Raw genomic sequence first — 23,793 nt, 5'->3', positions numbered from 1 at the left:
GAACCTGTCCAATTTGGGGCCCCTTTCTGTTTTTTTTTTTAAAAAAAAGATATAGCAAAGTTTTCCTTATTTACCATAAATATCCATCTCCGTTCAAGTTCTGGTGCGTTTGTTGTTGTTGAGCAGGGAGCTCTAAACGAGCACCACCTTTCCCATAGTGTTAGGCTTAGATTTAGATTTAGGGTTGGGCTAGGGGACTACTGTGAGCTAGGCCCTGTTGGAAAGCATGAGGTTAGTGTATGGTAAACAGGACGGCATTACAGTCAGCTGTTGTGACTTTAAGGAACCCAATGCACCGTTGTTACCACGGTAACGAGATCCACAGCGCATATGCTTATTTCTCCAACCCAGTCTGCCTATCTGTTGCCTCCCATTTGAGCCCCATGACGACGACGACACCTTCCACCGACCTGCTTCTTGACCCCGTAGCACTAGCTGAACGCTTTGGTTTCTATGATTATGTCGTCTTTGTAGCCATGTTGGTCTGCTCTGCAGTAATCGGCATTTTCTTTGCCACCAGGGGAGTACACAAAACTCAAGATGACTATATGATGGCTGGCCGCAAACTAACTTGTATTCCAGTTGCATTGTCCCTCACAGCCAGCTTTATGTCAGCGGTGACAGTGCTGGGGACCCCAGCTGAGGTCTATCGCTTTGGGATCGCTTTTGGTCTCTTCGCTTTCGCCTATGTCATCATGGTGCTGGTGTCTGCTGAAGTGTTCCTACCTGTCTACTACCGGCTGCATATCGTCAGCACCTATGAGGTAAGCAGACTTTTAGCATCTGCTCCAAGGACTGTATAAACCTAACCCCCCCAGGTTATCCATAGTAAATATACCCCTAAGGCCTTTAAAAATAAATCAGGGGACTATCCAGCAAGTTACTAGTCACCTACGGTAAAACAATTAAGAATTGGATCTGGCAAATCTCAATAGACAAAGTACTGTATTTCACAGACTCCTGGTAGCTGCCTACTAGGAGCCACAGCTTCAAAGTAGAGCCTCTGATGATGAACTGAGCATGGGGAACATGCGTTAAACCCTTGAAGTTGGTAGTATGGAAATGCTATTTCTTTCTTTTCCTCAGTTCCATCTGTTGTTTTTCTGGCACCACTTTCTTATATAAAAAGCAGTCATTTTCTCTAGCCATGAAGCCACTCCAGGGTCATCTTTGAAACTGACTTAACTAGAACAGGGGCAGGGAACCTCCGTCCTTTAGACCAAATTGTCATGTGAAAAAGGTATTTGAAAGCAGAAGCAGTAAAGGAATCTAGAAATGTTGTGAAATGATGAAAAGCTGCAGAATCATTTAGCATGCTGAATCACTGTGTGGAGCCTAGAGTGTGTGTGTGGTGGAGCCTGTGCTCAATGGAAACTCTGTGTATGCTCCGAAGCTAGTTTAATCTTCTGTTCACTATGCTGTTATTTGCATAGTTTATTTTTATTTATCTTTATTTATTTTACTTACTGAGCTTAACTCAGTAAAGCTTTTATTCTTTTACTGAAAAAGACTCTGCACTATTAATTTACGCTGTGTGTCACAAATTTGGCCCTCCAGGCCTCATTTGGGGAAGCCATGTCCACCCACCCTACATCTAAGTCATATATGACATCAGGCATTGGGGGGTGCATAAGGGTGGGGCATCAAACGAACTATCAGGAGCTTAAAATGAGCTCCTGGTGTTCCTTCACCAGAGCAAGATGTGCTTCCAACTGCCAATTGGCTGATGGGCAGCAAGAGTGCATTTGCTCAAGGAGGGGAAAGAAAGGGTGGGGCTCTAAATACAACAGTAACTTATTAGCACACTGCTGCTTTGCAGGTCACAGAGGATGTTTAACCCTCTCCTCTCATTCCCTTTCCCTGATCTGTACAGTGGAACCTCGGTTTATGAACACCTTGGTTTATGAATTTTCGGTTTATGAACGCCGCGGACCCATCTGGAACGGATTAATTCATTTTCCATTACTTTCAATGGGAAAGTTCGCTTCAATTTATGAACGCTTCAGTTTATGAACAGACTTCCGGAACCAATTACACCCATGCTTCAGTTTATGAACGCTTTAGTTTAAGTACTCCGCGGACCCGTCTGGAACGGATTAATCCACTTTCCATTACTTTCAATGGGAAAGTTCGCTTCAGTTTATGAACGCTTCAGTTTAAGTACTCCGCGGACTGTCTGGAACAGATTAATCCACTTTCCATTACTTTCAATGGGAAAGTTCGCTTCAGTTTATGAACGCTTCAGTTTATGAACAGACTTCCGGAACCAATTGTGTTCATAAACCGAGGTACCACTGTAGTGCCTCCATTCCCAGGAGCTGTGTTTAGCTATAGAGAAGGTCTCTCAGTAACTTTGCATGGTCTGTTCAAATAGATATTTACTCAGAAGTAAGTTTCAGGGAGTTCACTGAGATTTCACTTCCGAGCAGCTGTGCATAGAACTGCAGTCTTAAGCCAGCCCCCCCCCCCAGAAATCGTGTCAGTCCTATTTCTACATATTAAAAGGTAAAGGTAAAGGGACCCCTGACAATTAGGTCCAGTCGTGACCGACTCTGGGGTTGCGTGCTCATCTCGCATTATTGGCCGAGGGAGCCGGCGTACAGCTTCCAGGTCATGTGGCCAGCATGACAAAGCCGCTTCTTAGCTAGATTCATATGAATTCGTTTGTTTTGTATCTAAAAGCAATTTGTCTCTCTTGCAGTACTTGGAGCTTCGATACAATAAAAAAATGCGACTGCTTGGAACAGTGATGTTTATGACTTTAACAGTAAGTAAAGCAGAAAATTGTATTGATTATCCATACTAAGAACAGAAGAGGAGCCTGCTGGATAAGGCAAATGGGGCATCTAGTCCTTTTCTCACAGTGACCAGTCAGGTGCCTATGGGAAGTCTGCAAGCAGGACCTCATTTTAACAGCACTATGCCTACCGGCTCTTCACAGCAGCTGGTATTCAGAGACATACTGCCTCTGAGAGTGGAAGTAGAACACAGTCATCGTGGATATTGGCAGGTGATAGCCTGATTCTCCATGAATTTGTCTAGCTGTCTTTAAAAGTCATTGAAATTAAGTGGCCACCACTGTCTCCTGTAGGAGCGAGTTACATAGTTTAATTATGCACTGCATTTTTTGTGTGAATTTCCCCTAATATACTGTATACATTTTTGTAAGCAATTTCACCTAATTTTTGTATGTTATTCTTGCTATGTGTGTTTTTTAATGCATTGGTTACCTATAAATATAATACATAAATAAATAGTATAGAGATGGAGCAAAAGTCTGTGTGAGCCAAAAATGTCTTGCGTTGCATGAACAAATGTGACTAAGGGACTTCCGGTTTTAGAACAATAATAGATCAAGGTATAAGGTGATTGGAAGTCATTTTTTTAATATAGGGGAGGGGGGAGGGATAGGGGATTTATTGAGAATTGGGATTCTTTTTTTCTTTTTTTGTCTTTATTGCTGTTAAAAATATAATTTAGAATGAATGATTAGCTATTTTCTTTTATATGTGATTTAAATATGATTTGAGTATGATTTCAATTTGATTTATTATGATTTGATTTAGTTTGATATTATTTGAAGAATGCATGAGTTGTGTTTATTTTGTGTTATGTTGATTTTGTGTTATGTTGTGTTATGTTGATTTTGTATGTGTTTTTAAATGAAATAAAGTTTATATTTCCTAAAAAAACAAAAAAACAAATGTGACTAAGAACTGGACTCGCTCATTTTGTTTGCATGCTTATTTCTTCGATACTGGAGTTTTTGTTGGCAAAATGCTCACTTAAAATGTGTAATCATTATGTAGGTTTCCACAGTATACTGACAATTATTTTGAAATTTCAGGTTGTTGTTGTTTTTACATACTGCTTATGTTGTTCAGTTTGTTTCATGGAACAGTGGTAGCTCGGGTTACAGATGCTTCAAGTTACAGACTCCGCTAACCCAGAAATAGTACCTCGGGTTAAGAACTTTGCTTCAGGATGAGAACAGAAATCACGCGGTGGCGGTGTGGTGGCAGCAGGAGGCCCCATTAGCCAAAGTGGTACCTCAGGTTAAGAACAGTTTCAGTTTAAGAAAGGACCTCCAGAACGAATTAAGTTCTTAACCCAAGGTACCACTGTGCTTAAATCAAACTGGTGCTTTTTCTCAAAGGACTGTGAGGTGGTAGTGTTTCAGCCACAATAGTATGTTAGTATGTATGGTATGTATATGTTGTTATTTGTGTTCTATGATTGGTTGTGTTATTCAGCTTCTCCCCCCCCCCCTTTGCCTAAGCACTGCTTAAGCCTAAGGACTAAATGCTTTTGTGCTTGTTCCTCGTGGGGAGGGCATCCCTGGTGTAGAACAGATGATTCTTTAAAAGAACATCTAACATGTGTTTATTTCATCTCCTCAGATCTTATACACTGGAATTGTTATATATTCGCCATCCCTGGCTTTGAGTCAAGGTAATGTGAACACATCGTTTAAAACAGGGGTCAGCAAACTTTTTCAGCAGGGGGCCGGTCCACTGTCCCTCAGACCTTGTGGGGGGCCGGACTATATTTTGGAGGGGAAAAAATGAACAAATTCCTATGCCCCACAAATAACCCAGAGATGCATTTTAAATAAAAGGACACATTCAACTCATGAAAAGCACCAGGCCCCACAAATAACCCAGAGATGCATTTTAAATAAAAGGACACATTCTACTCATGTAAAAACATGCTGATTCCCAGACCGTCCGCGGGCCGGATTTAGAAGGCATTTGGGCCGCATCCGGCCCCCAGGCCTTAGTTTGGGGACCCCTGGTTTAAAACCATTAGCAAAGGACAAAAAACTAATGTTGACTTAGGTGGTTCACTTGTGTGAAATCTTCAGTACCTTTGTGAAAAGCTTGAGTCAAATTTTGCTTGCCCTGTAGCCTGTGAATAATAAGAAAATGAAATCAATACACCTTATGTAATGTTTCAAATATATGTGGTAGTTGAAATAATAACTCTTATATTTTGGCTATTCATGAAATTCTTTTAATCATTTGCAGAGGCATTATCCTACTCCAGCTGGGTTAGGTCTCAGGCACTGAGTTTATCTGGAACAAAACTACACAACAGGTCACATTGCAGACTCAAGTCCAAAACACAATACAGTAGCATTAAGCAAAGTCAAAGTGAAGCAGGGGTCAAGCACAAGGGTGGAGTCCTGAGTCAAACATAATCCAAAGGCACAGCTGTGAGGCAGAGGTCATCCACTAAAAGATCAGCCAGAACTCAGATTGCAGGAGTAATGAGCTGAAAGGCATATGTTGTTTCAGCAAGTAGCAGACCTTAACTCCCAGCCTTTGCTGACCAACTACCTCAGCCTGAACTCCCTGGCACAGATGTTTTTGAGTGCGGAGAGTCTCCCCCTCTGGTCCCTCTGCTGCTGGAGACCAACTCCAAGGGTCTTTCCAGGGCATTCCTTGGAGGCAGGCCTGGGTAGTAGGGTTGGGGGTTGGGGGCTTAGTTAGGTCCCATGGGTCTCCTGGCTCCAGGTCCCACTGTTCAATGTGATTTTCTTCCAAGTCAATGTGTACAGGACTGCAACTTTTAGTCCTTTAGTAATGTGAGAGAAGGGAGAAGAATTAAGGAGAGTCTCACTGATGAGGGCATTCTGTAATCCCACTAGGGTCAGATTTGAGGTGACCCCCTCCATGCAGTCACACACCCCCCCCAAGGAAAGACATATGGAGCAGGGCATAGTGGCAGGCAGAAACTGCAAATGAGGGTCAAAATTGGCTCCTACTAAAAAGTGGCACTGCTGCTCTCCCTCTGCTAAAGTGCTGCCTGAGGCCTGGCCAACTACAAGCACTGGGCTGAATATCATCACCTAACAGGACTTCTCCCTTTGGTCACCTGCATCACCTATTTAGGGGAAACCTGGAGAAGGGCCTCCTAATGGTGATCTTAAGGTCTGGCAGGTATGCCATTCCACAGTTCAAGTATGTTTGCTACTCACCATCCAAGTAGTATTTACATTTATTTTTTATAGCAAGCTTTAAATTCGTAAATGTAATGAAGATTTGTATGTGCACTTATTGTTTTGTCTTCTTTGCATTAATTAATTAATTAATTAATATATGTTTTCCCTAGAAATGTTTCAAAGAATATTTATTTATCCCCCTCCCTTTCAGTTACAGGATTTCAGTTGTGGGGGTCTGTTGTTTCAACAGGAATAGTCTGCACTTTCTATTGCACTCTGGTATGTGAACAGTTCACTTTAATAAACATTGTGGTTCCTGGATTTTCCAGTAACCTTTATAAAGAAACAAATCGATCCCAACTTTTACTTTCAGATTTGGTATAGGATCCTATTTTGTCATGATCTATGTATTTATGTTATATCAGCCTTGCATTTAACCTTGCCTAGAGGCCATAGGCAACAATGAATTCCTTGTAGGGATTTGCTCCATCCCTCCTTCTACCAGTATTCTTGCTAGAAGACACATTTTTTTACCTTCTTGTCAGTGCTGGTCAGTGAGATAAGAGCATACAAGTGATTTCCAGGAGGTCTCTCATCCAAGTGCTGACCAGGTTCAAATCTTCAGCAAGGTTGTGGCTTCATGTGCCTTTATACCACATATTGAGACTAAATTTTCTTAGCAGGCTAGTAAAATAATTTTGGAGGCTAGTAAGTATTCTGGGCCTATCTACAAGGCTATGCTACAAACACATGCTGGTTTTATAATATTGTAAAGTTCATGTTTACCAGAAAAAATGCTTAAAAGCTTTGGTGAGATGCTGTGAATTTTCTGTTCAACATCTCTAGCTCCCTGTCACAGCAATGTAGTGTGGGTATATCATGGCATCAGATACATAGATGTCTAATATGTGAATCTCTGGATGTTTCTAGAAGGATGCATACAGAAATATTGCAAGTGGGTTGTTGGTGACAGGGTTGGGTTGTTGTTTAACTTCAAAAAATTTCCATGGAAGGGGTAACTCTGGATTAAATGGGGGAGGGATACAGACTGACATTTTGATGCCAACAATGTTGTGTGGATGCTTTAAGAAACTTCCATGCATGAAGATCCCACAATAAACACCTGTCTGTAAGACTCCTGTGTACATATATTCCATTTTCTAGATTAAACTGAAGGAAAGAGAAGGAAATCTAGTTCCTGGATCTGGTTTAAAAGGTTAAGAAATGCATTGTGTAACTGGGTAAAAACAGGATCATTTTTCAGTGCTTTAGAGTTAAGATGGAAAATTTATCTTTCCTTCCCATCCTATATTAGTTGTATGCTGTCAGAAAGGAATCTTACATATAATTTAAAATATGTTTCTTTTCATATTCTTTTGTTCAAATTGAAATTGAAAACCCCAATGGCTGAGATTGTTTGATTTTCAGCTGAAATACAAGCAAAGTTCAGCACTTCTTAAAACTTCCTTTTCTGAGGGCAAATAAACAACTTTAAAAGAGAACAATTAAGATTTATTGAGCAAGGACACCCGAGATGTTTGTATATTGATTGATTCAAATAAATCCCAAAGCGGCTTACAAACAATAAATACAGTAACATAATGTAGCATGATAGAACATCTATGTGCAAATATATGTGCGTATATCTATACAGATAGAACTGACTTTTTAAAAAACATATACTGCATGTGCTTTTCCTATATAGGGTGGCCTAAAAGCAGTGATTTGGACAGATGTTTTCCAGTTTATGCTGATGATATGTGGGTTTCTAGCAGTGATTTTTCGGACTTTAGTAATTAAAGGAGGATTTGCTGCTGTTATGAATGATGCTCGTCATGGAGGAAGACTAAGATTCTGGGAGTAAGTGTTTCCTTAGTATGTTACCCAGGACGTTCTTAAAGGTTTTTGAAAAGTTTGGGAATTTACATTTCAGTGGGTGGACAAATCAAGAGAAAGTAACTTCCTTGATAAAATATCTATCTCTGAGTGGTATTAGAACAGCAAATTAATGGTAAAGCTTATAAATGTGAAATGCATACTTGCTTAAGACTTCAGGCCTATTGGATGGGTGATGGGGGAACTGAAGACCATTCATCCTGCCTCATGCTCCTGCTCTTGCTGATAAAGCAGGAGTGAGGGTGGAGGTGCATATTTGGAATCTTCTATCCTATTTCCACTTTTTTTGGGGGGGGGAACTATATCCTTCCCATTGTTTCTAATGGCAGGAAAATAAAAGGAATTGATTTATGCCAGCTCCTGGGTTGGCATAAACCTCTCCTTGTTTGCAATCATGTCAAGGGGCTGGGAAGGCTATGGCCTTCCCACAGCAAACCCACCGCCTTCTGGCTATATTGATGTCAGAGCTCGGGTATCAGTAGAGCACAGGCTACCAAGTAGAGGAATTTCATTCAAAGTTCTAACATTCCCCCTTTCCCCCACTGAATTCTTCATTTTTTTTCCATGTCAGAACTTGCCCCTTAATTTTATATGCCTTTTCCTCTTAGCTTTAACCCAAGCCCTCTGCAAAGGCATACTGTGTGGACAGTTATCATTGGCGGCAGTTTCACTTGGCTTGGCATATATGGAGTAAATCAGTCTCAGGTTCAACGATACCTTGCTTGCAAATCAAGACTTCATGCAAAACTGTAAGACTACATATTGTAAATCCATTCTTCCAGTCCAAATATTCTCAGGTGCACTAGCGGATTCCTCATGTGCTCCTGCCTGTGAGGATTGTTTGATCTTTTTTTGCATGGACTTCACCTTAGAGTTGGAAGAGATCCAAGGGTCAGTCTAGTTCAGTCCCCTGCAATGCAGGAATCCTAGCTAAAACATCCATGGCAGATGGTCACCCAACCTCTCCTTAAAAACCTCCAAGGAAGGAGAGTCCACCACCTCTTATGGGAATCTGTTCCACTGTTGATCAGCTCTTACTGATTTGCAAACAGTTATGGAAAGTGATTATTGAGTACTTTGCCATTTTGCTGAATCTGCTTTGTTGAATCTATTAAGGCACACTCCTTTTAAGTTGCATATTTGCTTAAAGCCTCTTAAAGTTACCGATATGTAAGTTTCTACTTTGCAAAATGATAAAGTGAAATTAGATTTCAGTGTTTGGTTTAGCAATAAACTGTAGTCTTGCCAATCCATGAAATAGCTTCTAAATCAGGAAGAGAATTTCAAAGGTAGTCCTACTGGACAGCAAAGTTGTCCAAACATTTGGTGGTGTGCGCTGTAATTAATTAAAAGCACTTTGCATTAATTTGTAGGGATTACCTTGTACCTTAGGCATGATGCATTTGCAACTGTGTTCATAGTATCATAGAGTTGGAAGGGACCCTAGTGCACCTCTGCTTTCATATAATTTCAGCAAGAACAATGGTTCTTTAACCTACTTTTCTAACATTTTCTTACAGCTCTCTTTATTTAAATCTTTTGGGACTCTGTGTAACTCTTTGTTCTGCAGTACTCAGTGGACTCTCCATGTACTCCATATACAAGGATTGTGATCCATGGACTTCAGGCTTTGTGGGAGCACCAGATCAGGTTTAGTATTACTGTCAAGTGAAAGAGTTACACACAGAATAGATCAGATTCATATTTTTCTTCCACGTAACTAAGTTTTAAGAAAGCCTTTTGGAAAGAAAACATAATTACCGGTAGCAAGTTATGATCATCAGGGACAAGGAAAACTGCCACTTTACTTGAAATAATAGACATGAAATCATGAAGCAAGTAACCCTCTCATTCCCAACAGAGCAGGACTTTCAAATATGCATCTTCTGTAGAAAGAAATAATATATGTTTATGCAACCATGTTGGTTCAGTTCAATTACTTGCCTATTTGGCTTGTGAGACATCTATTCATGGGCCTAAGGTAAAGGGACCCCTGGCCATTAGGTCCAGTCGTGACCGACTCTGGGGTTGCACGCTCATCTCGCATTATTGGCCGAGGGAGCCGGCGTATAGCTTCCCTGTCATGTGGCCAGCATGACAAAGCCGCTTCTGGCAAACCAGAGCAGCACATGGAAACGCCATTTACCTTCCCGCTGTAGCGGTTCCTATTTATCTACTTGCATTTTGACGTGCTTTCGAACTGCTAGGTTGGCAGGAGCTGGGACCAAGCAACGGGAGCTCACCCCGTCACAGGGATTCGAACCGCCGACCTTCTGATCAGCAAGCCCTAGGCTCAGTGGTTTAACCACAGCGCCACCTGGGTCCCATTCATGGGCCTAGTCTCTCCTATTTGTCCAAAACAGAGATATGTAATCAGATTTTTTCCCTGTAACTTTTCCCTCTGCTACCTTTTCCTCCAGTTAAAATATGTCTCTCGCTTCTCCTTAATACTCTGCTTTGAGCTCATACCTGTTTCTCCTTGTACTTTCCCTCCCAGTTCACCTATGTGTTCCCCCCCCCCTTCCTCACCTTCTACGTGCTCTCCACAACTCCTCTGGTCCCTTCTTTATCTTTAGTGCTTTGAATTCACCCTGTGGTCTTGCCTCCCTTACTTCTTTCAGCTGCAAGTGATCACACCCCTTGTAAAATGGGCTTCTAAGCCCACAGAGAAAACCAGGAAGCCTTTCAAGTGGTCTGTATGCCAGCCCCACCAAGCTTTTTCGGTGGCTGGGCAACTCCAGCTGTGTGTCAGCCCTCCATCTTATGGTGGAGAATATGCTTGGAATGTAAGCACATAGTGCAACACCCCGTGAATCTCACCCACAGTAGTGTATGGGTAGGAAGCACCCAAGGTGACCTCTGTGTTTTGTAGCCAGTGTACATTTTGCCCTGAAGCCACGACCTCTCTAAAAGGGCTTACATGGAACTTAGCTGGAGTAACAAATCGTTCTCAGCAAACAAAGGGCACTTCTCCAAACCTAGTGTGCTATATTTCATAATCAATGGAATATGTGTGTGTGTGTTCAGTGTTACAAGGACATGCTCAAACCTAAATAATTTAAAGTTAGGTTTTTATTTCAAACCATGATTGAGTTTCTAAACTTCAAAGCAAAAAAGTTTACTATTTCTCGGTGGTGATTTTTTATTTATTTTTATAGCTCATTCCATATTTGGTGATGGAGATTTTGGGTGACTTTCCAGGAGTTCCAGGACTTTTTGTGGCTGGGACCTACAGTGGGACATTAAGGTGAGTTTCAGTGGGACATCCAGGTCATTTTTAAGCGATCCTAGGTCTGGGATTCTAGAAAATTACTGGCGACTTTCAGCCAATTTTTAAAATGATAAATCAATGTCTCTCGAGCCAAATTAAGCATTACGCTGAACACACGATTTGATATTGCATTAAAAAAAATCAATAGCATCCCGCAGGGGCGTGGGGCGCATCCTGGGGACATGGCATGCCACCCGCGAGGGCGTGGCGCACCGACCGCAGCAGTGTAGCGCACGTTCTGGGGGCGCCGCCTGTGGGGGCATGGCGCACGGGGGGTGCGCGGTGCATGTCCGGGGGGGGGGGCTGCGCGATGGCACCCTACCGGAATAGTGGTGCCGGGGGCGGTCCGCTCCCTCCGCACTCCCATTCCTCCACCAGTAGTACTGCCTCCAATGGTGGAAGTAGAATGTAGTTGTCTAGGTCAGTAGCCATAAACAGTATCCTCCGTTAGTCTGGTCCCCTTTTAAAGTCATCCAAGTTGATGGCCTTTGCTACATCAGGTGCTAGTGAATTTCATAGTTTCACTTTTGTCTGTCCTGAAGCTTTCAACATTCAGCTTCATTGGATGGCAAAACTGGATAGTATCATGATATAACATGCAGTGTGACCCTCGATCCTATGTACTCCTATCATGCAAAAGCTCATGGATGGGTTAAACTGATTTATCATAACCATAATGTGCCACAGGAAAATACAGGGAACAAACAGTGGGCTCTTGGTTAGAAAGGCTTTTACAACACAATAGGGAATTGCTTTGTTGTTGTTTTTAAATCTAAATATCAGATGGGAGGGGCAATTGCTATCAAGTTCACAGCATGTGGTTCAATCCTTCTCTCTCCAGGCACAATTTTGATTTAAATCCATCCTCCCACTGGCACAAAGGGAACTCCCCGATGCTGGCTGCTGTGGGTGGGAGTGGGGAGGATAAATCTAATGTCATTTCCACCTGGGGAGGGAAGGAAGGTTTAAACCTCCCTAATTCTGTTATCTTGATAGCAATCATGTCCTCCTCTCCCCTGCCTGATAATTTAGTTTTTAAAAGGTGCACAGTGCCTCTGCCCCTGCCATCCCCCCCACCCCACGGGGAAGGGAAGCTGGAGTCCAGGCTTGCAGGAGGCAGCAAAAGGACCAGGTGTTGGGTTCCTCATACCCATACCCATGCAAATAAGAGACCAATGAGACTGGTTTGGGATCAATACAGGCCACAACCTAATTGAATACAGATGAAAGAGGTTTGGCTTGGGCATGGGGCAATCAAAATACTTCCGTCCCGCCTGCCGGAAGTGACGCATGGTCAATCCAGACAGGGGTTCCTAAGCCTTACATCCAATAGGGTAACCCCCCACAGGGACTGCCATTTGGGGGAGTGCCTTCGGCCCTGGCCCTTCCTGGGGCATGTGGACATGGCCACCCCCCCCCCCCCCGGATCTCTTTAACGGGATACCCCAGCGTTTGTAGAGGCAGGCAGAGACTACAACCTCTCCTTCATCCAAAACAAAGGATTGCCCCAATGCCCAACCAGTTGTGACGATTGCTATGAGGTAGGCAAAACCACCAGGTCAGTGCCAATTAGTCCGGTGGGCAAATTCCTACCTGGCCTCTTAAAGAACAGCAACCACAGTAGCTACAGCAAAGTCATTGACTCTCAGCTTAAACCGAGGGTGGATGGGTGGGCAGTGGGGGGGAACCTGGCGAAGGAACAAACAGGTAGTGCCTCAGTTGGGTTGCTTAAATGGGCAAGGGCTGGATCTGAGGGAAGTCTACCTGCTTTGTCGGCTCCGCCCCCTGGCACAGCCCAAGTCCCCAGCCTGCATCCCCATTCACCAAAGCCTGGTGCAGGCTAGGATCCAGTTCCTGATAGGTGGAGGGGGCTTAAGCTCCCACCGCCTACCAAGAAGGGCATCGCTGTTGCAGTTCCTTTGTCGAGGCCCCAGTGAAGCCTCTGCCGTCCCGCAACACCACCGTACCAAGACAGGTGAGCGGACTTACCATAGATGCCTCATCACAGCCTCACTGGCACTGTGGTGCTTTTGGGTATATTAGCTCTGTGGCTTGGCATGAGTACCTTCCCCGTTCAGTGTTACTTGTCACAGATTGTTAATGCAAATGACCAGCTCACCAAGTGTTTAATGTAGGAAAGTCTTACCACTTTTGGCACACACCAGAATCAGTGGCAGGGAAAGCTCTCATCAAACTTTTGTAAATACAGATGACAGACTGAGAATACGATGAAAAGCCATTACCACTTTGTGAACTGTATTGGGACAATGTTTCTGTTGTAGCTCAAGTTTTGTTCCTCTCCACCCCTGCTCCCAAAATTGTCTCAATTTTAAGATATTCATGCAACCGCAACACACATGCAAACCTCAGAAAAAATTAATTGTATATTCTTTAGTACAGTGTCATCCAGCATCAATGCATTAGCTGCTGTAACAATGGAAGACCTCATTAAACCTCATTTTAAGATGTCTGACTCAAGGATGTCAAGGATTTCCATTGGAATGAGTAAGTTGTATGTGATACTTTAAGTTTTTAAATAAAAAATCCTATTTTTTCTCACTAGCTGTAGAAGTTAAGATACTTTAAAAAAAATCTGAGTGAGACTTAGACATAATAAAACTCTTTGTAAATGCAGCTGTCTCATTGCTATATAGGATTATGCCTTCTTTATAGACTAAAACACTAAAATCCAAATGGAAAAATGACTTCAAATGTGTAATACAGCGTTTCTCGACCACTGTTCCGTGGCACACTAGTGTGCCGCGAGATGCTGGCTGGTGTGCCGCGACGTGCGGCGACGAGAAGGGCGATTTGCATTGTCACGTGACTGGCGGCCGCCAATACACACCACTGACCCGCCGGAAAGCAATATTTCTCCTCCTCTTTCCCAAAGCTCAGTGCAAACGAGCCTGGCGGCCGCCAATACACATCACTGACCCGCCGGAAAGCAATATTTGGCAAGTGTTTCTTACAGTCATAATTATAATATAGGGCGGCACAGAGTTAAATTTTTTAACTTTTTTAATGGTGGTGTGCCTCGTTATTTTTTTCACGGAACAAGTGTGCCGTGGCCCAAAAAAGGTTGAGAAACACTGGTGTAATAAAGGAAACTCACTGGACAGCTATGTGGAATAAGCCACCCTTTGTTTCTGGCTTGGACATCATGTCAGGGCAGACTTTGCCTTATTTACCAACAGCATGACAGGACCGGTGGAGGAACAGAGTGGAGCGAGAACTTAGTGTGTGCCAGCATGCTGCATGTTAAACCATAGTTTTGTAAATTTATGGTTCAATGTGACAAGTGAACTGGGTCTTGTGTCTTCCACCTACTCTTTATAGGATTACTGTATTTACATACAGTTTTGCACAGTGATTGTTTAGAGCAGAGATAAGTAGCCTATGGCCCTTCAGATGTTGTTTAACTCCAACTCCCATCAGTCCCAGAAAACATGACCAGTAATTAGGGATGATGAGATCTATAGTCCCACAACATTCAGAGGGCCACGGGTTCCCCACCCTGATTGATATATATATATTTAAGATATATTTAAGATACAGTAGTGGTGAGTTTTGGACCTAGGTATCCTAGACCTCTTACATCTCTAACTGTTAAGCCACTCTGGCTCTCCACTATAATTTACTTTAGACAGTATCATGACAGTTACATCAGGAAGTCTCAAGGAGCCAGACAGAAATACAAAAAGCAACTGATTTGAATTATGGGCCTGTGGTTTCCTGCATCAGTCACAAACTGTATACAATGAAACATGTACAGCAAGGGCCAAGGGTTGCATTGATCCATGACCAACCTCCAGGGCCTGCCTGTTGAAGTGAGTATTGTAAAAGTGGCCTTGGCCCCAACAAATAGAGGATCTGTTGGCTTGAGAACATTGGCTGCTGTGCTCCATTATTCTTCACCGCTGCTCTATAGTGGTAACCCACCGAGCCTCTTGGGCTTGCTGATCAGAAGGTTGGCAGTTCAAATCCCCGCAACGGGGTGAGATCCCGTTCCTCTGTCCCAGCTCCTGCCAACCTAGCAGTTCAAAAGCCCGCTAGTACAAGTAGATAAATAGGTAATGCTGTGGTGGGAAGGTAAACGTGGTTTCTGTCACGGTGTTCCGTTGCGCAAGAAGCGGTTTAGTCATGCTGGCCATATGACCCGGAAAGCTGTCTGGAAAAACGCCAGCTCCCTTGGCCTGAAGTGAGATGACTGCCACACCCCATAGTCACCTTTGACTGGACTTAACCATCCAGGAGTCCTTCACCTTTTTACCCAGTGTTACAATTCTGAAGTGCAGACACTCTTCATGACAAGCCCCCACAGTCAGACTGCCATAGCCATACCCCTTCTCAGACTACACAGCAGAGATGCAATTTCAACCGATGCAGACATTATTGCTTTAGTACCATTTGCAGAACATTTAGCCTTATGAAGAATTCTGGTGGGCATGGGCTCCAAAAGTTGACCAAAGGGAAAGGACTTTATAACTTTTCAAAATAGAAGTGGCAGCTGACATGCTAATGTAACCTACCTCTTTCTCTGCTTAGGTTACACAGTGGTTTCTCTCTGATAAAAGCTTATTTATTTGGCATGCAGAGGATAGGCAAATAGTGCCCCAAGAGATTATGTCATTGTTTCTGCTGTGAAATGAGGTAGAGCTTCGTCCCAGCCCATCTACTTGCTTTTGCCCTATACTTTCTGTTGGTTCCTGTGCTGCCTACAGCTTCATGCAATGCCAGTGGAAGAGGTATGATCACTACCACTTGTATTTCCACTGCAGCTATGGGGCTCCACAGAGCCACCTGATGCTCAGAAAAAAATATTCCACCTAAAATTGCCAATACAGCAGCCAAAATGCTGGGCCATAATTAGGCTGCAGGTTAGCCATACCCAATGTACAGTAAATTGTTATCAGCCATGATAACATAGGATATAACATAGGATTTCCATTTTTCTGCATGATAATCTTATAATTAAACCAGTATCTAACATTTTCTGTTGGTATGTGTGTGTGTGTGTGTTTTAATCATATTCACTTCCGCCAAGGGAGTAAAATCAAAGCATTTTGTTGGTTTGGTAATTCCTAGTGGCAAACTCTAATATACTTGCTGTCCTTGATTTTTTTTATTAGAAGGCAGAAAGTCTTAAATAAGTCTTAAACTTTTCAGTCTGTTACATATATGAATAAGCCATATAAACTTTCATAAATTTATTCATTTAGACCTGCTTTTTGGTACAGTGTGCCTTGCCATGGCTGGCCTGGCATCCAAGATGGGTGCTTTGTTACAGGTAAGCATTTAACGGTTATTCTCAGACTTCTAGTTCTTAGAAGAATTTGCTTAGATTTTGTGAATATTTCCAGAAAATTATATATTCCTCATTAAGTGCTCTGCTGGCAGGTTCAGTGGCTAAGGGCTTTGAGTTCTGACTCTCAGAGGAAGGAAGAGGAGCAGTGGCCTGAGCTAAGCTCCTGCACTGCCAAAACTATCAGCAGAGCTGCTGGTTTTAAAACAGTGGGGAAAAAGGGGGGAAGGAGTGTCGCTGCTGATGTGTCAAGCTTCGCCCTCACCTGAAATGACAGATTTCTTGGAGCTGTATCTTTTTGAGGGGCCTCTCCTAAAAAGCCCCCCCCCCATAGTCAAATGAACTTCAAGGCAGAGTGAAAGAATGACCGTTCTCCACATAAAAGGGGTGCGTGTTTTGTGCGGTTGCGCGCAGCCCCCTGGGATCCCCGGGGCAGCCCTGGCAGTTCGTAGGCTGGTGCTGCCTTCCCGGGCTGGATGCTTGTGGTCTCCGCCCAGTCAGCTGTCCAATCCATCCGTGAGAGGCATTGCCAGGGGGATTGGCCAGGTAGGAAGAGTGTTGTATACAGTGCATACAGCAGAAGGAGAGACATACCCGGGAAGCAGCCGACGGCTCCAGAGCTTTCCCACCCTCCACTCTCAAAATTAATGCTTGCATTACAGGTTAACCTTTCTTTTTCCTCTTCCACAGGCGTACGTCCACGCACGCAGGCGTTGCTATGACAAGGCCGCTGTTGAAGGGCCGGAAAGGAATTTCCCTGCATTGGCAGGTTTCGCCTTTCCCGTAGCAATTCGTCACAACCTTGGTGGTTGCAGGCCTTGGGCGGAATCCTTTAGTCATCTATATAGATGCGGGGGGCATGGGGGCGGTGACCCCCGCCCCATTGCGGCGGCGATACCAGGGTTCCTGAAAATGGGTCTAAGGGGGAGGCATTGACCATACGCCCAGAGGCCATCATTGCCCTCCCCCCTCCAGCGGTGGCAAAAGGGGGGGCGGGCTATCTGCTTGAACATATGTTCTCCAGAGCTAGCCCAACCCCCACACATGTTGGATAACCCTGAAATTACCCAGACCCCCGGCTGGGGGCTGGGAAGGATAAACGCCCAATGCCTGAGCCTATATCTGAATCTTAATAAAGTTGTGGCCAATTTCTAATCCCATAGAACTTATACTTTTTGCTAGTTTACTTTTTGTTTTTGCTAGTCCCTGTATTTACTAACAACCTTGATTTTGTTCCATCCTTCAGGCTGCGCTCAGTATTTTTGGAATAATTGGTGGACCTCTTTTGGGGATATTTGCTATGGGCATCCTTTTACCTTTTGCAAATCCTATAGTAAGTAATTCTTTTGTCTTCTGCTTGTTAATATGCAATGGTATAAGAGAGCTCATTTTATACTTTAGTATTTTAGCAGTCCACAGAGTATTTATTGTGCCTTCATTATTTAGTAACTTTACACAGACACATGATTTGTTCACACATAATGCAAAGCTATGGTTTGGCATTCTGTCAACAGGCATTCAGGAGTCCAGTGCTCATTCACTCTCCTCCTCTTGTCATCTTGTTTGTAATGATTCCTTGCTGCCTACCCTACTTTGAGACAAACCATTGCTTGCCATATTGTCTTATCCAGCAAGGTATGGTTTGGCATTAATGAGGATAGGAGCCAGGAAACGGTTGCACTCTAGGGAAGAGAAAGTGTGTAAGCCTAGATTCCTGACTTCGTGAATAATGGTTTGAGGTTATGTTTTTTAAAAAATGGAATGAATGCTGTCATCCACCTGATCAAAATGCTGATGGAGATATTGAGATGAAGAATGAAATGAAGCATTCAAAAGAGGAAATAGAGTTAACGTCTTATTTCAACTACCCTTACATAGTCTGGCTACATATCTGTTACAGTCATGACAAAGAGATAACAAAATTCTAGATATCCTAAGTGACTGTAGCAGAATGAGTTTTTTTAAAAGGTGCCCAAACACTAGCCTCCAGGGATCCTATATTTGATTAAGTGATTTTAAACATTGGAGTTAGGACCTTGTTTTGAAAGGATTTGTCCCTATTGTTCATGTTGAGTTTACATTGTGTGTAATTTTCTACTTCTCAGGGTGCATTTTTAGGTCTCATTTGTGGATTTTTGGTTACATTATGGGTTGGACTTGGGTCTCTCATATACCCTCCCTCTTGTGAAAAAACATTGCCATTACACCTTTCAACAGCAGGCTGTTGGAAATACAATGTTACTTTCACCACACCATTAACTACTACTGTGGATCCTACACCTCCTCAAAGGTATGCACAAGACTTCAGTTATATGTTAGACTAGCTGTACCCGGCCACGTGTTGCTGTGGCTCTGTCAGGGGCCCCGTTTCCCAAGACAGACACATGATGTAACGACACCCCTCCCTCTGTTGCCCCCGGCGTGTGATGTTATATTCCCCTCGTGTGACGTCACCCTCCACCCCACCCCCTTCTCTCCCCCTCGCATACCATATGGACAAGTTGGGGAGGGTCTGCACGGTTCCCCTGGCAGATTCCGGCGGGCGAGGGGGCAGGCGGCCCAGCTGCAGCTCCTTAGCAAAGGTGGACATGTCGAGGACGGCGGGGAGAGCCAAGGCGCCGGCGGTGCAGGGACAGGATCCCACCCCCGCTCTCCCAGAAGGAGCCGCCGGCCACCCACTCCCAGTACCCTCTGCACGCTCACATTGGAAGGACGCCACCGCGTTCCCCGCGGCGCCTGGGAGTAGAGAATGTATTATAGCGCCTGTTGCTTTGACGTCCAACATATATATGTCTCACTCTATGCAGAAATAAGTCCTACTGAGTTCAGTGGGGCTTACTCTCCAGTAAGTGTATATAGGATTGCAGCCTTTGTCAGTTTAAATTACAGTATGCTTAAGCTAATTTTTGGATATCAATACAGCATAAGGAAATGTTTTTTTCCCCTTTCAGATCTTTTCTTCATGAGTATTTCTACTCGCTGTCCTATCTGTACTTTAGCCTAATAGGAACTATGGTCACATTCATTGTGGGAGCCATCGTAAGTGCAATGGCAGGTAATATTTTTTCTAGTTTTGATTAAGCTTTGATTAAAGCATAGAAATCCGCAGTCTGAAGCTCATTTGAATTTGGATTGCTATATATCTTTAATGAAACAAAGCATTCCTGTAAAGTAGTATTCAGGGAGCTGCATCCACAATAATGTGTGATCTGTTCAAAAATAATCCTGACCCAAATGTAGTCAAAATATTTTGATTATTTTGAAAACAGGACTGTTAAGAAGTTACCCATTGGAATGAAGATCATATCTGAATAGATGATTTAGTTCCTGGGTGTGTCACTATGTTCCTTTCCGTAGAGAGAGCTCTCATCTTGGAGAGGCAGATCTGATTTCAAATGCCATCTCCTCACCATTGTGGAAGCTTCTATGACCCTTCCTCTACTAATGCCATCATTTGTGCTTTGACATCATTTAGGCCAAAAAAGAGGCATGTCGATCCAAGATAATGGAATGTTGTTTCTTACTATTCTTTACCCAGGGGAAGGGGGAGCAGCTCCTCCCTCTAGCTCCAATACAAAGGACTAAGCAGATTTCTTAAGATATACTTTGTTGTGAGGGAGTGACTGCTCCCCCCCCCCCCCGGCCCTGCATCACAAGATGCAGCACAATGACAAAACCCAATAATTATCAATAAGAATGTGAGGAAACATAAAAGACACACCTGAATGCCCACCTCAGAAGTCAACAGATGAACTGCTTCGGATTCTGATTCTATCCTTTAGAATTGCTAAGTTAAAAGCAGAGAATTGCTTAGTTAAAAGCAGATTTTCAAAGCTGGGTTCTAAGGCCTGGGAGGTGAGCAACTTCCATGAGGTATACAAATATGGTATGGGGGAAAATAAAACTAGGAAGAAAGGAAAAGCAAACAATGAATTCTCCATAAGGCTCACCATTGCCATCTTATGTATATTGCACTTAAAACACACTTAAAACATTTTTACAGCATTTGCAGCTGTATAGCTGAGTCCATGTTACTAGTATGACATAGTAGAAAGAATGATGGGGCAAGGTAGGGCAAGGGAGTGAGGAGTCAGTGGGCAAGCTGTGGCACTAAGGCCCACCTGAAAGTAGTTCCAGGCCCACTGGTTGATTCTAGCTCACTCTTTGAGCAACACTGTTCTAGCATGTTAGTCCTGGAAACCTAGCAGTTCAAAAGCACACTAGTGCAAGTAGATAAATAGGTACCGCTGTGGTGGGCACGTAAATTGCGTTCCTGTGCGCTCTGGCTTCTGTCACGGTGTCACATTGCACCAGAAGCGGTTTAGTCATGCTGGCCACGACCTGGAAAGCTGTGGACACATGCCGGCTTCCTCAGCCTGAAAAGCGAGATGAGTGCTGCGCCCCATAGCCTCCTTTGATTGGACTTAACCATCCAGGGGTCCTTTACGTGGAAACAAGTTTAGCATATCTGACATATGGCAAGGAGATATCTTTAGAAATAATCCTCTTCCCCTCACATGACATAAGATTGCTGAGTAGCTATAGAGCAATTTCTAAATCCCATCTTTGTTTTTCGGTACTGAGGGGAGACTTTCTCTCCAGAGGGGAGTGAGCATGAGTGGGCCATATTGGTGCCGGAACTGAATTGTCTTGTGTGAGATCAATTTGTTAATCCAACTATCTTCTAGGGGGATTTCAGCAAACTGTGGAAAGCAAACTTCTCTTTGGCAAAGAAGACTTTATAGATAACTTTGTGTTTTGGAAATCTAAGTGGGTAAGTATCCTTTTGTAAGTCTTTCTCATATGTACCGGTATTTCATAGGCAGATAGCGTCCACCTGTCTAGATATCCTGTATGTATTCAGAACCTAATCTCAGACGTTTTGTGAAGCATGCATGTACTAGAAGCATGAAACTTATTGGCCTCTGCCAAAAAAAATCCTCATGTGAAGTACCAGCTCCATCAAAATATATTCCTGTTTGCTCGTCACCCTTTAATATGTACTCCCCTGCTCTACTTCATGGCATGAGTTGATAGGATCTAACAGCAGGTGCCAAATGTACACACACAAGAGCTGTACAGTATGTACAGTTTTTGCCTACACAATGCTTTTGCATCTGCAATATCTAATCTAGAGTGTCTTATTTTTACATATACACAACATTTACTGGAGTGGAGTCAAGCAAGGTTATATACGTTGGCCTCAGATTCTACACTTAAGACCATTGAAATTGAAATTAGTGGTCTTAAGTGCAGTTGACTCTGCACTGGACTATGGTTATAAAGAGAAAACTAGGATTTTTCTTATACATGTGAATTTATGACCATTACATTTTCAGGTACAGCTGTATGAAAGGCTTCATCCAAAAGTCAATCCAGAGGAGCCAGTGGTTTCTGAAGGTGCTGTAGAAGATACCGCTTAAGACACAGAAGGGGGAAAATAGAGGTGCACGACAATTTTAACAGTGGAGTACAAAGTCCAGCAATGTTTCATTTTATTCATTGTATTTAAAAATGGAAATTTTGTGTGTGTTTTTTTTCCAATAAATCTGTATTGAAGCAGTAGTTGGTTTGTTAACCAAAGTATAAGCTCAGTTTGGGGTAAACGAGAGCCTATGTAAAGTAACAATCTGATTAAAATTGACTATAAATCAAAATTTAAAGTGCAATATATAGATACCTGCCTCACTCATTAAAGAACTTTAATTATAGTTCTGTTTGCCTGGTTGGAAATCCTGTGTACAAGAAAGCTCTTCTAAATTTTGTTTATCCAAGGGATTACATTATGGCCATAAGACCTGTTTAGGTTAAAACACGGAATAAGAGTAACAGGACACAAAAGATACAATTTCTCTAATTAAACTAATACAGGCAACCAGTTGATCTCTTACGTGCATGCCAATTAGGAAGAAAAATAGCCATCTGGTCTGTGATATATGAAACTTGATCTGATAAACAAGGCATTACCCATCTTTTATCTTGATGCCTTGATGCCCTGACAAACAAACAAAACTGCCCTGGAGTATGGCTTTCGGTAAAACATTTTGAATACTGCAGATATGAATGCTCTTATGAGCTTGTATATTCTTTACAGAAATAGCATAAGGTGAAGTAGCATAACTATGGGGGAACAAGTTCTATTAGCCAGAGAGTATAGATCTTGTCTTTCAATATCATATAAATGTTGGGTCAGAACCCTGAAAGTTTATTGTTGCTCTAGCATTAGAAGCTATTCAAACAAAACAGCCCTTGAAGTATTTTTATATAAAATTATATAGGACCGTTTACTAAAAAAATAATCTGTTAGCATAGATATTAATGGAAAAAAATGAAGACATAACACATATTTTAGTATTTGGACCTACACTGGTTCCCACAAATACTACACCCATTTCCAAACACGTGTTTGCATATCCTACACAGTTAGGTACCCCCAGAATATAATGTAAGAAAAATGCCTGGTGCAGACTTAGACATTTCAATCTATACATATACAGTAGTAACAGGGACAGTAGTTTGACTGTGAACAATATTGCGGTCAATCTTGAATATTTGTTTGAATATACAAATCACACATAAGAAACAATCTTCCTTGAAAGAGCATGAAAAGTCCCTTTCAGGTCAATACACACTGTAATAGTTTCCCTCTGCTTGGGTTAATACAGTTGTTGAGTCAGGAGGACAGACTGCAGATGCTGTTGCCACAGTTGCTCAGTGGCTCCCCTTCTGAGTTGTCAGAGGTAGTGTCTCCAGTCTAGTGTTGGAGAACCCCAGAATGGTGGTTCTGGGTAACTTCAACATTCATGCTAAGGTTGGATTGTCTGATCTGGATTGAGACTTTATGACCTCCATGACAACCATGGGGTTTCCCCCAAGTTGTCAATGGAGCAACACAAAGGGCAGGACACACACCAGATTTAGTCTATCATTTCAGGGTGAGTGTTGAGTGGTGGAATGGAATCGATCCCTTTGTCATGGTCAGACCACAAGCTGCAAAGTTTGGGCTCGCAGCATCAGTTCTCCCAACATACACACAGACAGAAGAGGTGGGGAACCAATTCAGAAGGTCTTCCCTTGGGAGGCTTATGGGACCTGATAGATTTCTGAGCGTTCTGGGGAATTTTCCAGAAGGTAAAGTTGGTGATTCTCTTGAAGTCCTCACCTCATTCTGAATGTCAAGATGGGGGAAGGGCAAGTAACACAATCACCCCAGATTTGACGCTGCAGAGCTTCTTGATTGTCCTCAGACCTCTCAGCAACAAAGCAGACAAGATAACAGCTAGAGCGAAAGGCACACAACACCATGTGTGAAGCTGACCTGTTTAGTATTTAGAAAGCACAACTACATCTATAAGTAAAAATTATGGCAGTGAAAAA

General features: G+C 42.9%; 1 protein-coding gene across 1 annotated transcript; it reads left to right on the top strand.

Moving 5' to 3' along the window:
- Positions 1-383: 383 nt before the first annotated feature.
- On the top strand, positions 384-21,839 carry LOC118091140 (sodium-coupled monocarboxylate transporter 1-like). Its single transcript, XM_035127801.3, has 15 exons — positions 384-764; positions 2,702-2,767; positions 4,401-4,452; positions 6,156-6,223; positions 7,650-7,804; positions 8,449-8,589; positions 9,361-9,490; positions 10,999-11,087; positions 13,507-13,616; positions 16,334-16,401; positions 17,663-17,749; positions 18,522-18,706; positions 19,368-19,471; positions 21,105-21,190; positions 21,756-21,839. Exons 1-15 carry the CDS (start codon positions 384-386, stop codon positions 21,837-21,839), a joined length of 1,806 nt encoding a protein of 601 aa, XP_034983692.2.
- Positions 21,840-23,793: the final 1,954 nt, after the last annotated feature.

Source organism: Zootoca vivipara, chromosome 9 (assembly GCF_965207765.1).
Source record: "Zootoca vivipara chromosome 9, rZooViv2.hap1.1, whole genome shotgun sequence".
NCBI lineage: Eukaryota > Metazoa > Chordata > Lepidosauria > Squamata > Lacertidae > Zootoca > Zootoca vivipara.
Note: the sequence above shows the minus strand (reverse complement) of the source record. Positions and strands in the feature narration are given on the sequence as shown.